Here is a 13950-nt window from a genome sequence, read left to right as displayed (position 1 = left end):
CCGCGCATTCGCGGACCCACATTTCTGCGCCTCTTGTCACGCGCGGGAGAAAAGGGGGGGCGGAGGAGGGAGGACGCGACAGCGACCCACGGAGAGGACCGGTGGCGTGCGCGCGTGTGCGCGGCGAGGAGGGCGTCCACGGCGCCCCGCCGGCTCCCGCCCGCGCCCGCTTACCTGCCGGGGTCGCTCCGAAGACTCGCACCACCGGCACCTTCGTGACAGGGACCTGGGTGAGGGGGGACTGGCAGATATCCAGGCCCTGCAGCGGGCTGGCCATGTAGTAGTCGGCAGTCACAATCCTCACTGAAAACATGTTCTCCGTCGTCGTCGTCGTCGTGGTCGCCGCCGCCGCCGCCCGCCTCCCTTTCACCGGCGACCCGGCCGCGGCAGTGGCAGCGGCGGCCGTGGCTTCCCTCCGCCGCGGCGCCCCCTCCCCTCCGCGGCGCGGCGCAGCCCCCTCCTCGCACACACACAGACGCCGGCGCGAGCGGCGGCGCGCGACGCGGGGACGGCGGCACGGCTGCTGCGGCCCGCCGCCTCCTCACAGGCACCCGGCGACAGGCAGCCGGAGAGAAGCCCTCGCGCGTCCGTCGGTGCCGCTGCTGCTGCTGCCGCCGCTGCTGTTACCGGCGCCGCCGGGAATCACACGGGCGCCTCGGTCCCAGGCTGCAGCTCTTGTTGCCATGATGATGATGTCACGGACGCAACCACTGGGGGAGGGGAGAGGGGTGTGAGCGTGTGCGGCGGTGGGAGGGCTGTGAGGAGGAGCTGGGAAGGGGGGGGCCGCGGCGCGGGAAAAGGAGGGAGGAAGAGCGGGAGGGAGCGCGCTGACGGGACACCGAGGCTGGGAGGGAGAGGTGTTTGCCTCCCCCGCCCGGAGCACGCTGGGTGCCGTCGGAAAGCCGGGACGGTGCTCGGGAATCGATGATTCGGCTGGTGACCAGGGTCACCTGGACTCCAGTCAGCGTCGGGGGGTGGGGAGCACCGATCACATGGATGGAGTCGGCCGGGCTTGCCGGAGGGCGGGCGGGGGGGGGGGAGGGGGGGGCAATGTCCAGGGCCGTTGTTTTTTATTTGGGGGGGGGGGTGGCGAGGTGCCCGGCGGGATCGGCGGAGCTGCCGTCCTCGCGTTCGCAGTGCCGAACGCCATTTCACCGTGTGTGGGGGGGGGAGGAGGGAGGGATGCTGAGACACGATTTTTTTTCAAAAGGTAAGAGATCCACCCGCGGGAGAAAGAGGCGCGGCGTCGGTCTCGAGCCGCCGCGGCCTCGCGGGAGGGCGGGCGGCGGAATGGGCGGGGCCTGGCGGGGACGCGCGGGTTCTTCTCACGTGCCGTCGCCGCCGCGGCTCAGCGCCCGGCCGGGGCGGGGGGAGGGGCGGGAGCCTCGGCTGCGTCCTGTGAAAGGGCGGCCTCGGCGCCGCCGCGGCCCCGCCGCGCCCCTCCTCCTCCCCCCCCTCCTGCGCGGTGCTGCGGCGTCTGCACCCGGCCACTTCAGGAGATTTATGCACTCACCGCCCGGCCCGGCTCTGCCAGGGCGCAGCCCCGGCGGTCAGGGATTCCCCACCCCGGGGCTCGTCCAGCCTCGGTTTCCTCCGCGGTCCCGGCACGCACAGGTACCGGACAGGACTCGTCAGCTCCCCGCGCCCTCCCTCCACTCCCTCCCCCAGCGGAAGAGGGTCCACCGCCTTTCACCGACATTGCCGGCCCGAGGGAACGGGCCGTGAAAGTCACCGCGTTTGACGTGCGCTCCCGGCGTCATTCACCACCGCGTCGTGCGTGGTTTCACTACCCGGCGGCGGCGGAAAAGCGGAGGGGGGGGTGGGCCGGAGCCGCTAGACAAAACAAGTTTATCCCCAGCTCCAGGCGGGCTGTAGCGGCGCCTCGGGGAATAAAGAGTAGGGGCGAGGCGGCCGCCGGTGCAGCTGGCGTGCCTGTGAAATCGGAACCCGTGGGTTTTGTCCTACGTGGTCCCTGATCATGGGCGTGACCTTCGGCAAATAATTGGATGGGGGAAGGGTGTGTTGCGTATAACCTCTAAAGGTTTTCTAACACGTCCTGAAGCCGAAACTGGCCTCAAGTCCACAGTTCGGTACTGCATGACAGTCACTTTCGATCTAACCTAGGGAGATGGTCTCTCTCGCACATATACAGGTGCATAGTACTGGTTATTACGTTACCGCGTGTGCGAAGTGATGGGAGACCTCAACTGAAACCTTCGCGGGGCTTCAAATAGGAAAATCAAAAGACTTAAAAGGTCCCTGAAAGTTGTGTAAGAATTCCGTAACATAAATACAAAAGAAGGGTGGCCCCTGCCTGTAAGTCCTAGCTACTCAGGAAATGTGAGGATTGCAGGTCAACTCTGGCCCGGTCAGAAAAGTCTCCTTGAGACTCTTGTCTCCAATTAAACACTCGAAAACCAGAAGTGTGTCTGTGGCCCAAAGTAGTAGAATGGTAGCCTACCAAAAAAATAAATAAATAAATAAAACAGAAGAGCTCAGATATAGCTTCCAGGTCTGAGTTCAAGCCCCACTACCACCACCAACAACAAAAAATATGCTTGAAGAGAGTTGAGACTGACTAGCAAAATAAATTAGCCTGCGCTTAACCTCAAAACATCGTACACATACATGGCAAGATTTGTAATTTTAAATTGCCTAATAACAGTCTTGAAAGTTTAAGTTGAAGCCGTATAATGAATGATTGTTGTTCTTAAGGTACTATGTTATCTCTCATCACTTCTACTGTCCCTTGGTTATCTCATATTGTTACAATATCTCACTTTGTTACCTGATATATCGGATATATTTGTATTTGGTTATCTGAAATTGGATAGGGAACGGGGGAAAACAAGATGAGGGGTGGGGGAGGGAGGAAGGGAAATGGGGACCAAGACATGTGAAAGGGTATCAATGTATGGGAATTAATGCACCATTTATCTGGCAAATATCATGTAACCCTTCTATTAATTACAATAAAAAATATATTTAAAAAAGTTTAAGTTGATACTCAAATTGAAAACTCAATTAGTCCTCTAAGCCACTATCAAATGTGGGTTGTTTTTTTTTTTTAAATAGATGCATCCTAAAGTTAAAGTCCTAGAATTTTGATTCACAGAATAAGTGTTTTAACCAGACTTTATTCGGTAAGTAGGTTTGTCAGCTCACTTTTCCAGCCTATTTATCTATGAAGCAGATATTAGGTAGTGTTTTAACTTGTCAGGAATGTGATGTTAGTAATACCTTGGGACTTCGGGATGTAATGTAAGAATAAAGACGCCAACTCAAAGAGAACTCAGCAAGCAAAGTTTACTTCTGCAGAAGGGTGCACCAGTAGCCAGAAATCTGTCAAGCAAGCACACAGAGTAGGCAAACGCTTCCTTTTTTATCCCTAACCCAGCAGGCCCTGCCTCTCTACTCACATTGGCTGAGCTCAGGTTTACAATCTGCAAGAAGATACAGCTTAATTAACAAGATGTAATAAAATTCATCGAGCTTCTAATGATATCTTAAAGTGCAGCAGAAAAGGGATAAAACTAAAATGTAACAAGGGCCAAGCCACCTGTCCAAACCAGGAATCAGAAAAATAATTTTCACAAGATTAAGAAGAAGGAAGCAAAATACTTTGATAGAAAAGAGGTATTTCTCCCAGTACTAAGACTAAAGTTTCAAATTTAAAAATTTGGGAGAGACTCCACAATCAGGATTGGACTTGGGGTAGGAATGTGGCTTAGTAATAGAGTGCTTGCTTAGCATGCATGAAGCCCTGGATTTGATTCCTCAATACCGCATACACAGAAAAAAAGCCAGATGTGATGATGTGGCTCAAATGGTAGAGTGGTAGCCTTGAGAAAAAAACCTCAGGCACAATGCTCAGGCTCTGAGTTCAAGCCCCAGGACTAGTAGAAAAAAAAGTAGTGAACCTCATCTAAAAATAGTAAAAACATCTAGCCATGCCTTTTCTTTTTAACAAAATGAAAAACGCAAAAATTAAACTCTACGCTTAATATTCTTTTTTTTTTTTTTCTTTTTGCCAGTCCTGGGCTTGAGCTCAGGGCCTGAGCACTGTCCTTGGACTTTCTCAAGGCTAGAGCTCTACCACTTGAGCCTCAGCACCACTTCTGGCTTTTTTCTATGTATGTGGTACCGAGGAATCGAACCCGGGTCTTCATGCATGCTAGGCAAGCACTTTAACCACTAGGCCAAACTCTCGGCCCATATGCTTAATATTCTTAAAGCATCTGGTTTGGTTTCTTTTTTTTTTTCTTCTTTTTGTTTTTCTGAGTGGCTACCATTTCCAGGTGATTTGAGATAATGTGAGAAACACATGATTCCTGTCCTTCTAGGGTTTATAGTCTATCATAAAGTGTTTCATAAATTTACAAGGCATCAGCCAGGAATATGGCCTAGTGGTAGAGTGCTTGCCTGTCATTCACAAAGCCCTGCTGGGTTCAATTCCTCGGTACCACATATACAGAAAAGGCTGGAAGTGGTGCTGAGGCTCAAGTGATAGAGCACTAGCCTTGAGAAAACCCAAGGACAATTGCTCAGGCCCTGAGCTCAAGCCCAGAACTGGCCAAAAAAAAACTGGAGGAGGGAAGACTTGATGTGTAGCATTATTTTATATCCGTGGTACTCACCAAAGTGAATGTGAATGTGAATTAATTGAAAAGGGTCTTATCAATTATGACCTGGCTTCAGTGAGGAATCTAATTTCCAATAAGCAGATGTACACAACATTATTAAAGTTTAGCTGCACTCAGAAAAGCTGGGCTCATCTAACAAACATCATAATAAAGATAATCTGGGCCTTCTATGCAGTCAGAGAAGAATTGTACCTGAAATTATAGACACTGAGTAGCAGATGGTACTGGATATGTTTCTTCTAGACCAGTCCTGATGTAGCATGTACATTTGTCCTGTTCTTTTTTTTTTTTTTTTCCCTGAATGTTGTTTCTACTTATGGGTTATCTAAACCTAGCTCTCTGGCTCTTTGAGCAATCTGTAATCTAAATATTATTCATTAATCCCTGGATGCTAAGACTAGCCCAGTCATGTCAACTACATAGTTTGTGGACCTCAGAATAAAATGAAAATGTAAGGTCTTTGTTCAAAATGTAAGAAAAATGAAAATGTAGCCTCATATTTGGAATATCCTTATCTTTGTACAGTGCCAGACATATATGGCTGCTACTGCAGGAATAAGTTACCCTGCCCTTTTCATTGTACCATTTGGTGAGCAACTGGTGTCCATCTAGCTACTTTTGTATGACTTGGATGAAACATACAACTGTCTGAGGCAGACAGTGATTATTCTGAAGCCGTCAGTAAGCAGCATCCATTTTCATTTTGTTGAAGGTGAAGGTTCTTTGTGTAAAGGCCAACACTTCAGGGAATAGTTCATCACCCTGTTCTTTCAAGCTTTTCTTCTTTTAAATCATTGTACTTTGTGTTTTCACACTTAAAAAGTGGAAAAGTACCCTAGTGGTCTTGCTAGATATTTTCAAATAAAAACTAGGGGAATTGAGTTTAAATTTATTTTCACTCAAATTAGGAGAGCAAGAACTGTGATTTTCCTTGCCTAAATTAGCAAGTAATTTCAGTCTTCATTTATATTTAGCAGAGAACCAGAGATTCTTGCCAGATCTGAGAAGTAGAACAAAGATTAGTTTTATGAATGAAGAGTAACATTATACATTGTTGTTAAGCTGCTACTTGCCTCTGCAGTTATGTGTGTTTTTGTTTTTGTTTTCTAATACTGGGGATTGAACTCAAGCTTAAACATTCCACCATTTAGGCCACACCCACATCCTTTTGCTTTTAATTTGTTCTTCAGTTAGCTTTGTCCAGATGGTTTGAACCTTTATCCTCCTTTACCTGAGTAACTGGGACTACAAGTGTTTGATACCACAGCTCAACCTGCATTTGGGTGTTTTTATATTAGAAACTTATAGAGTAAGAAGAAAGATCACAGAATTGAAAGACCTAATTTATTAAAGACTGCCACTCGGCTAGGCTCACATCTGTAATCCTAGTTACTCAAGAGGCTGAAATCTGGAGGTCATCCCCAGTGGAAAAGTTTACTAGATCCCCAATCTCCAAATGCCAGGACAGGGAGGGGGGGAAAATACTGGGTCTTCACCTTAACCGGTGTGAATCAATCATCTTAGTAGACAGCCTATCTACTATATCCATGGTATATATCAGCCTCTATCACCTGAACCCCATATAAAATTGTAACCAACATATAGAATTGTAAATTCTCCTTTGCATTCCCAAAATTAACAGCTTATTGCTGCTCAGGCTTATAAGCCTGGCTACTCAGGAGGCTGAGATCTGAGGATGATTGTTGGAAGCCAGTCCTGACAAGAAAGTCCATGAGACTCTCCAATAACTACCAGAAAACCACAAGTAAAACGGTGGCTCAAAGTGGTAGAGTACTAGCTTTGAGTGAGGAAGCTCAGGGGAAGTGCTCAGGCCTTGAGTTTAATCCGCATGAAAAAAAAGAAAGAAAGAAAAATATTAGCAGCTTCTTGACGTGTAATCTCTGCTTTCAGCCACTTATTTCTGTTACCTCACCCTGGATGTTGTACATCCAGTCTGTTATAATTGTGAGCTCATGAATATATTCTTCACATTCTCTAGCCAGACCTCCATCCCAACTTTCTCAATGGGGCAACTTTTAATCCCCAACATCTCTCCTCTCACTCTCATCCATCGACTGATGGACTCTTCACTAATTTCTGTGATTTGGGACCTCAATTTTAGACTTCTCTTTTTTCCTCTTAGTAACCTAATTCTGTTTTCACTTCCTGTCTTCTCTGCTGTCTTCTATATTAAATTATCTTTGTACTTTTTTTTCCCCAGAAGCCACAAGTCTCTTTGCTGTTCTTCTATCACACCGACCTAGCAAAACACCAGCTCTAACTAAGTGTTGGCACTTTGATGAGTGTGCCCAAAGATACAGCAGTGAAGACTGACATCTTAACACTGCAAATATAGGGTCCCAGACTTCAGTTCAATCCTTCTCTATCCATGCTCCTGGAAAGAGAAGATTGTATTTTATAATGTATTCATCTGTACCATCCAAAGTAGTGTTATTAAATTTTATAGTAATAGGCTGAATTGTTTCAATTATCATTTTCCCTCCCTCTTTTCCCCTCCCCCTGTAGCTTTTATGCTTACTTTTCTATTTTACTTTACTATTAGAGAGCTAAATCATCTGGTAAGGTACATTTCTAATATTTTTTAATTAATGCTTGATAAGTTAAAAAGAACATGTCTCAGACATTCTGAAATGAAATAATAACTGAAGGAAAATTACTAAATATAGTGCCTTTACTTAGACTTGTATAAATCCAAGTATCTAGCCCTTCTTATACTTTAGAACCAGGGGCCTTGTTCTCATATCTTTTGAGGCATTTCATGCTTGCCTTTTCCAGCTTCCTAAAACACACTTTTTTTCCCTTTGCTTTTCCTTCCTTCCTTCCTTCCTTCCTTCCTTCCTTCCTTCCTTCCTTCCTTCCTGTCTGTTTTAACCTAAAGTAGCAAGGAAAACAATGCTACCTAGATGAGAATTGGTGGGTATTGTTTGTACAGATGGGTCAATTATTGAACGGTAGTATAGTATACTGGTTACATTTGAGGCTCTGCAGGCCAGTTTCCCTATTTAACTGTTCTGTGGTTTTAGATAAGTTGTTTTCTGTGTCTCATTTGTCCCAGCTGTGTAATATAAAGATTATAATCCTAGGACTTAACTCGCAAAGTTGCAAGAATCCAGATTTTATGGATGTAATTGTACACATATATGTATATTTATATCTGTATGTGTATATATACATATGTTAAATGAGTTAATACCTTAGACTAATAGTAAGTACTCAACTGTAAGATATTATTCATAATTTAGAGGCAGTTTCTTCATTTCCTAAAATGTACTTATTCATTAACAAGGAGAGCATAATGATGAAAACTACAAGCTATTAAAATTCCATTGATTAGATGTAAAAAGTAGACTCTTAGAAATGCAAAAGATCCAAGTAATTATTTAGATCATTAGGTCTTCATCAGTTATATGCATCAGAATTACTTATATAGTGTTGTAAAGATAAAGGTCCTTCTCACATCTACCAATTCAAAATGGACTGCAAGTCCATTGCAGTCTTTCTGTCAAGAATAACTGAAATAATTTAAATCTGTTTTAAGCTGAGGAAATTCAGACTTAGTGTGACTTTCTCTACAGAGCAAGACTGCTTTGTGGCTCTAAATTACTTACCTCCTTTGTCAGTGATCTTCTTTTATGTTGCTTGCCCATAATACTAGCTTTTAGAGGAGCTAATGAAGGAGTTTATCTTCTCCGTAGTATTAGAATAATAAATGCTTTTATCCTGTACTTTGTCCAGGATTTAGCTCAAAACAAAATTTGGGGCTGGGAGCATGGCCCAGTGTTAGAATGCTTGCCTAACATGCATGAAGCCCTGGTTTCAATTCCTCAATACTACATACACAGAAAAAGCCATAAGTGGTGCTGTGGCTCAAGTGGTAGAGCACTAGCCTGGAGCTGAAGCGGTCCGCGACAGTGCTCAGGCCCAGAGTTCAATCCTCACAACAAACAACAACAAAAAAATACTTTGTAATTCACGCTGAGGACTATTGTATATTTAGGGTTTAAAGTAAGTTTTGGTGTGTTCTTCATGTGGAATTAGTCTTCACCACTAAAGCTGGCTGCTAATTAATACAAGAAAACATCGTGTGTGACCAAGAGCCACTCTAGCCAACCTCACAGACTGGGAGACAAACAAATGTTTTACAGAGTAAAGTGATTTTAGTCATTTCATAGCATTCAAATTTTCCAAAAATAAATATGTACTTTATGGCCAGGAGTTTGGCCTAGTGGTAGAGTGCTTGCCTAGCATGCATGGAGTCCTGGGTTTGATTCCTCAATACCATATACATAGAAAAAAGCCAGAAATGGTGCTGTGGTTCAAGTGGTAGAGCTCTAGCCTTGAGAAAGCCCAAGGACAATGCTTAGGCCCTGAATTCAAGGCCCAGGACTGGCAGAAAAAAATAATTTACATACTTTATCTTATTTTTATTTTTTAATAGTGAGTTCATTTTGATAGTATATTTTGAGTTTTTGTGCTCAAGGCTAGCACTCTACCACTTCAACTACAACTCTACTTGTGGATTTTTGATATTTTAATTGCAGATAAGCATGTCAGGGATTTTATAGCCTTGGCTGGCTTCGAACCACAATCTTCAAGTCTCAGCTTCCTGTATAACTAGGATTATGGGCATGAGCCACTGATGCCACACAAATATACACTTTGAATTTAGTAGAGAATTTTTAGAGAGAGTTCTAAGTGTTTTGTTTTTAAACTTTATAAAATAGTCTCAGAATTTTCTAGTCAATATTTAATTGTCATAGAAAAAATCAATTGCCATTAGATGTAGCATTCATATTGCTGCTTTACTGACTGATACGTTATAAAACTAAAAACTGAAAGAAAAGGTTTTTGTATTTAGTACTATAATATTATAACTCTAAAATACATTTTTGTATATCAAATAGAAATATATTAAAGTGTGTATACACATAATGACGGGGTAGAACAAGAAAAATAAAGTTCATATTAAATCCACCTCTCAAAGCAGATTCTATTGAATTTTTCTGTACTTGGTTTTATAATTTATTTTCATGTGTTTCTTTGTTAGAGATGATAAGTGACTGCCCTTTAGCTATTAATTTCTTAGACAATTCCCTCTTATCACCTTGTTTTGGTAAAATAATTGGTACAGGCCTCCTTAAAAGTCTGTCATCTCAGATCTCCATCAACATGTTACTGTTCTTGCTTCTACTGTGTTTCTACTTTATATTTCATTCCAGATTGACTTGAAGCTTGGATCTTTTCATTTGAAACTTGTCTTTGGCTTCATGGCACTGGAATCTTTGCTCAACTTGAACATCTTTGGTTTAGACTCACTATCTAGTCAATGCCAAAAATAATACCTTTTCACTCCTGGCATAGCCACTGGCAGGCTAGTTCAAGTGGACCCACCCCATGCATGAGCAGTCTCTCTCTCTCTCTCTCTCTCTCTCTCTCTCTCTCTCTCTCTCTCTCTCTCTCTCTCTCTCTCTCTCATATCTCTCTTATATCTCTCTCATGTGTGTGTGTTCATCTATTCAACAGATCTTATCATTTATTATGTATTGGCACTGTATATGCTTCTGAGTGGTATTGGTTAGCTACAGAATGCTGCTTTAAGGCTTTTGGGGTTTTTTATTGTTATTATAAAGGTGATGTACAGAAGGATTACAGTTAATGTAAGCAAGATAATAGGTACATTTCTTTCTGGACAATGTCACTCTTCCCTGGCTCTCAGTTTTTCCTTCTCATCCTCACCCACAAAGAATTAAAAAAAAAAACTCTTGTTTCCATTTTCTGGAGTTCATTTCAATAAATATCCTTTAAGGCTTTGACAATCTGAGTGTGCATAATAATTAAAGATAGTATATGCTCAGCTATTAGGAAGTTATACATAAAAACTGGACAGTAATTAACAAAAGCATCATACAGAGAGGTACTTAGCCAGGAAGTTAAGTAATGACCAGTAGTCAATGCGTCATTACCAACAAGAGCCAGGATAATGACCCATAGATTTAAAAATATTGAGAACTGTTCGTGTCATTAAGTGCTTGATATGTATGAGGAACTGTGCTAGGTGCTAGGAATAGAATGAGGACTTGATCTTTGTAGGCAGGATGAAATGTTAATCTTTGCAAGTATTCTAGAGGGGCATCTTATGCAACATGTTGGTTCTCCACTTTTGCCCTTTGCCTGGTCACCACAGGATTGGGGCCTCATTTTACAATGGTATGTATACCTTGCCCTCTAAAACTACTTTTGCATTTTTTGACTTGGCTAAGGAAAATATATCCCAGTTATTTGCATATAAATAGGAGCAATTTTATTACTCAAAAGCAACTAAGGGAATAATACTGCACCAGACAACCAAAGAAGAAAATTAGACGTTTCTTAACAAGGTACATAAAGGTGATATGGAAAGTGGATCAGAGGTGATATGAGAAGCAAAAAACTGGTTCTGAGACTATTGGAATAATCTACCTGCTTGGTTATGAGAGCTTGAGCTAAGATAAAAGGAGAATCCTTCATGACTACTCCCACCATAATCTTTCCAATCACTCAACTGTGAAACTCAAAACTGAGTAGGTAATTCTAGTTAGAATTGACTGGAACAGAAGGTCTCAGAAACATAAATGCTCAGATTACTACTTTAGACTTAAGAAGCAATGGTTTTACTGTCAAGTAGTCCCAGTTCCTTCCTTCCTTGAAGGATGGTCCTAAGGTCTTCACCTTAATTCAGTGCACTCCCTTGAAAAGGTTTTGTTTTGTTTTATTTAACACTAATTGGTTCCTAGGGCTTGCAGTCAAGAAGCCCTAGCCAGTCATGGTAGTGCACACCTGTGATTCCAACATTCATAAGAGAAAAGCCAAAGTATCACAAATCTAAGTTCAGGCTGAGCTGCACAGTGATACTTTGTCCAAAACAAAGTAACAACAACAAAAATCCAAGACAGCAACAACACCTTAATGTATGCTGTATGCCATGCATACACATGAAAGTCTTGTAGATAACAACGTGGAGACTCTTAAATGGCTGGAAGGGTGGAGCAGAAGTATGGGTCTCAAAGTGATGATGACTTTGGCCACTGATGGATTAGCAACATCACCTAAAAACTTGTTAGAACTGTAGATTCTCTGATTTACTGATTATGAATCTGTGAAAATGAAGCACTAACAGTCTGAATATTCACAAGATCTCGGAGTGATTCTGATGTTCAAGAACCCACTTAACGTGTTTAAAGGGAAAATTAGGGCTAGAGATAAAAACATGAATCATTGATATTATATATGTGTGTGTGTATGTGGGGGGGGGGGAGAGATGTTCGTTAGGAGAATGAATAAAATCCCAGGAGAGAAGCCCTTTAAGTAGATGGAACAATCAAAGAAATAAAGAATAATGCAATACAGAAGAAGAAGAGAAATTTTAACATTAGTGTGAAATAATCTACATTCAGGTGAGGAAAGTGGCAGAGCTATAGGAGTGACCATTTTGGTGTTAGATAATGGGCAATTGATAACAAACCAAACACAGGGACATGGCCACAAATACACTGAAGTGGAAGAGAAATAGAATTCATCTTTTTAGGAAAATTGCAAAATGACCTGTCAAACGTAGGTTCATAGAGGGAAGAACATACAGAATAAAGAAGAAAGGAGTAAAAAACAAACAAACAAGTTTTATCATTTGAATGAGGGTTCCCTGAAGGCATGTCTGTTAAAGGCTTGATTCCCATGGTGGCACTATTATAAGATGGTAGAACCTTTGAAAAATAGGGCCTTAGTGAAAGGTATGTGCATCATTACGAGCCTGCCCTTGAAGGAAATTTTTGGACCCTAATCTGTCACTCTCTTTTTGTTTCCTGATTCATGGTATCATTGGTTTGTTTTTCTATGTACATCTGCCATTATATGTCACCTTTATCAAAGGAACAAAACTGGGGACACCCTGTCTTAGACTAAAACCCCCATAATATAGGTCAAAATAAGCCTTTTCCCTTTCCAAGTTAATTGCCTATGGTATGGTCATTATACTGATGGAAGCTGACCAACAGGTCACAGTAGGTCAGAACCTTTGAAAAAAGGAGGGACACACTGGGAAAGGAAAGAAGGGAATTTAATTCCATTCAATTTAGCAGATTACAGTAGCAGCTATCCAATGAAATATGAATTTCACAAAGAAACTCAGCAGTTACAGCCTTAGATATTTAGTTCTGTATAATAATGGAGTATAATACTTGTTCTGTAATGTTTCTAATTTCATTTTGCAGAACCGGAGCTAAATTAGAAGCATGAGCTCTGAGACAGGGAATCTGGTTGTGTGATGTTTATCAAGTACGCTAACTTGCCTGTTCCTAAGTTCATTATTTGTAAAAAAAAAGGAATAATTATGGTTCTTAACTCACAGGTTTGTTACAGAGTAAGTTGAAATGAACTATTGTATTATGTGCAGCACCTAGTAACTCCTCAAATATTTGTTTTCCATTATTTTAAATACCACTTAAATGTAGCTACCATTAACAAATGCCTTAGAAAGTACTATTTTAAAAAACCACAAGCATACATTTATCGTGCATTTTCTTCCTTGATTAGTAAATATTATTCATGGTAAATACATACACAATGATCTTACTATTGAAGTGAAGCTCATACAGCATTTATCATTTAAAGTTGTTTGCCTTACTGTTTTTACCAGAAAATAATTATGCTCAAATTGTGTCTGTCTTATTTTCCTGTAGGTGACCACGCTTCGGGATTTTTCACAGTTGGAGTAATTCCTAGGGGCTAAACCACCCAGCAAGTTAAAGAAGAGGGGATTCCTCCCAGGGGGCTATATTCTGGGAATGTAAGCAGCTTGTTTTTGTGAAATCTGTGCCTTGCTTGCTCTGCCCTCCTATTAGAAGCTGTGGTGGTGTTGGTGGTTGTGTTATTTTTAGTTGTTCTTTCTTCTGTCTTACACAATTTTTAAAAATTATTTACATATGAAGATTTTGCAGAGTGAATGTTTTATGGTGACATTTTGCTTATACAAAGAGAAAACTTTATTTCTGGGGTCTAATTTTCTCTTTTAAAACAAATGAATATATTAATTGATATTGTTATCTATGAATAAAATAAAGACCAGAAAATGTCTTTGTTTTTAATGTTTTAAAAGAAGGTAATATTATTCTCTGTTTGGATGGGGCCTTCTAAGGAATTACCACGTCTCATACACAATCGACTTAAATGCATTCTTTATCTTTAAAAGGAAAAAGAATAGAGTCATTGAGTAAATCACATGTGTTCACAGTCTTGTCTGGTGTAATAATAT

At 42.0% G+C, this 13950-nt stretch overlaps 1 protein-coding gene and 1 long non-coding RNA gene across 7 annotated transcripts in view; one reads left to right on the top strand and one right to left on the bottom strand.

Moving 5' to 3' along the window:
• The window catches only part of Rev3l (REV3 like, DNA directed polymerase zeta catalytic subunit), a 143846-nt gene extending 143157 nt beyond the window's left edge, over positions 1-689 (bottom strand). For 4 of the 5 annotated variants that reach the window (XM_090338273.1, XM_090338274.1, XM_090338277.1 and 1 more), the window contains exon 1: positions 175-689. In XM_090338273.1, coding sequence (XP_090194399.1) covers positions 175-313 — 139 coding nt within the window. In that variant the 5' untranslated portion in view covers positions 314-689. The remainder of the gene's footprint in view (positions 1-174) is intronic. The other variant, XM_090338275.1, reaches the window with a different exon arrangement.
• Positions 690-1094: 405 nt separating this feature from the next.
• The window catches only part of LOC150059791 (uncharacterized), an 89806-nt gene continuing 76950 nt past the window's right edge, over positions 1095-13950 (top strand). Inside the window, exons 1-2 of one of the 2 annotated variants that reach the window (XR_016536479.1) lie at positions 1095-1210; positions 13379-13485. This is a non-coding gene — a long non-coding RNA (uncharacterized LOC150059791). Of the gene's footprint in view, positions 1211-1500; positions 1615-13378; positions 13486-13950 lie in introns of those variants that run through there. The other variant, XR_016536478.1, reaches the window with a different exon arrangement.

Source organism: Megascapheus bottae, chromosome 8 (assembly GCF_031878675.1).
Source record: "Megascapheus bottae isolate mThoBot1 chromosome 8, mThoBot2.hap1, whole genome shotgun sequence".
NCBI lineage: Eukaryota > Metazoa > Chordata > Mammalia > Rodentia > Geomyidae > Megascapheus > Megascapheus bottae.
Note: the sequence above shows the minus strand (reverse complement) of the source record. Positions and strands in the feature narration are given on the sequence as shown.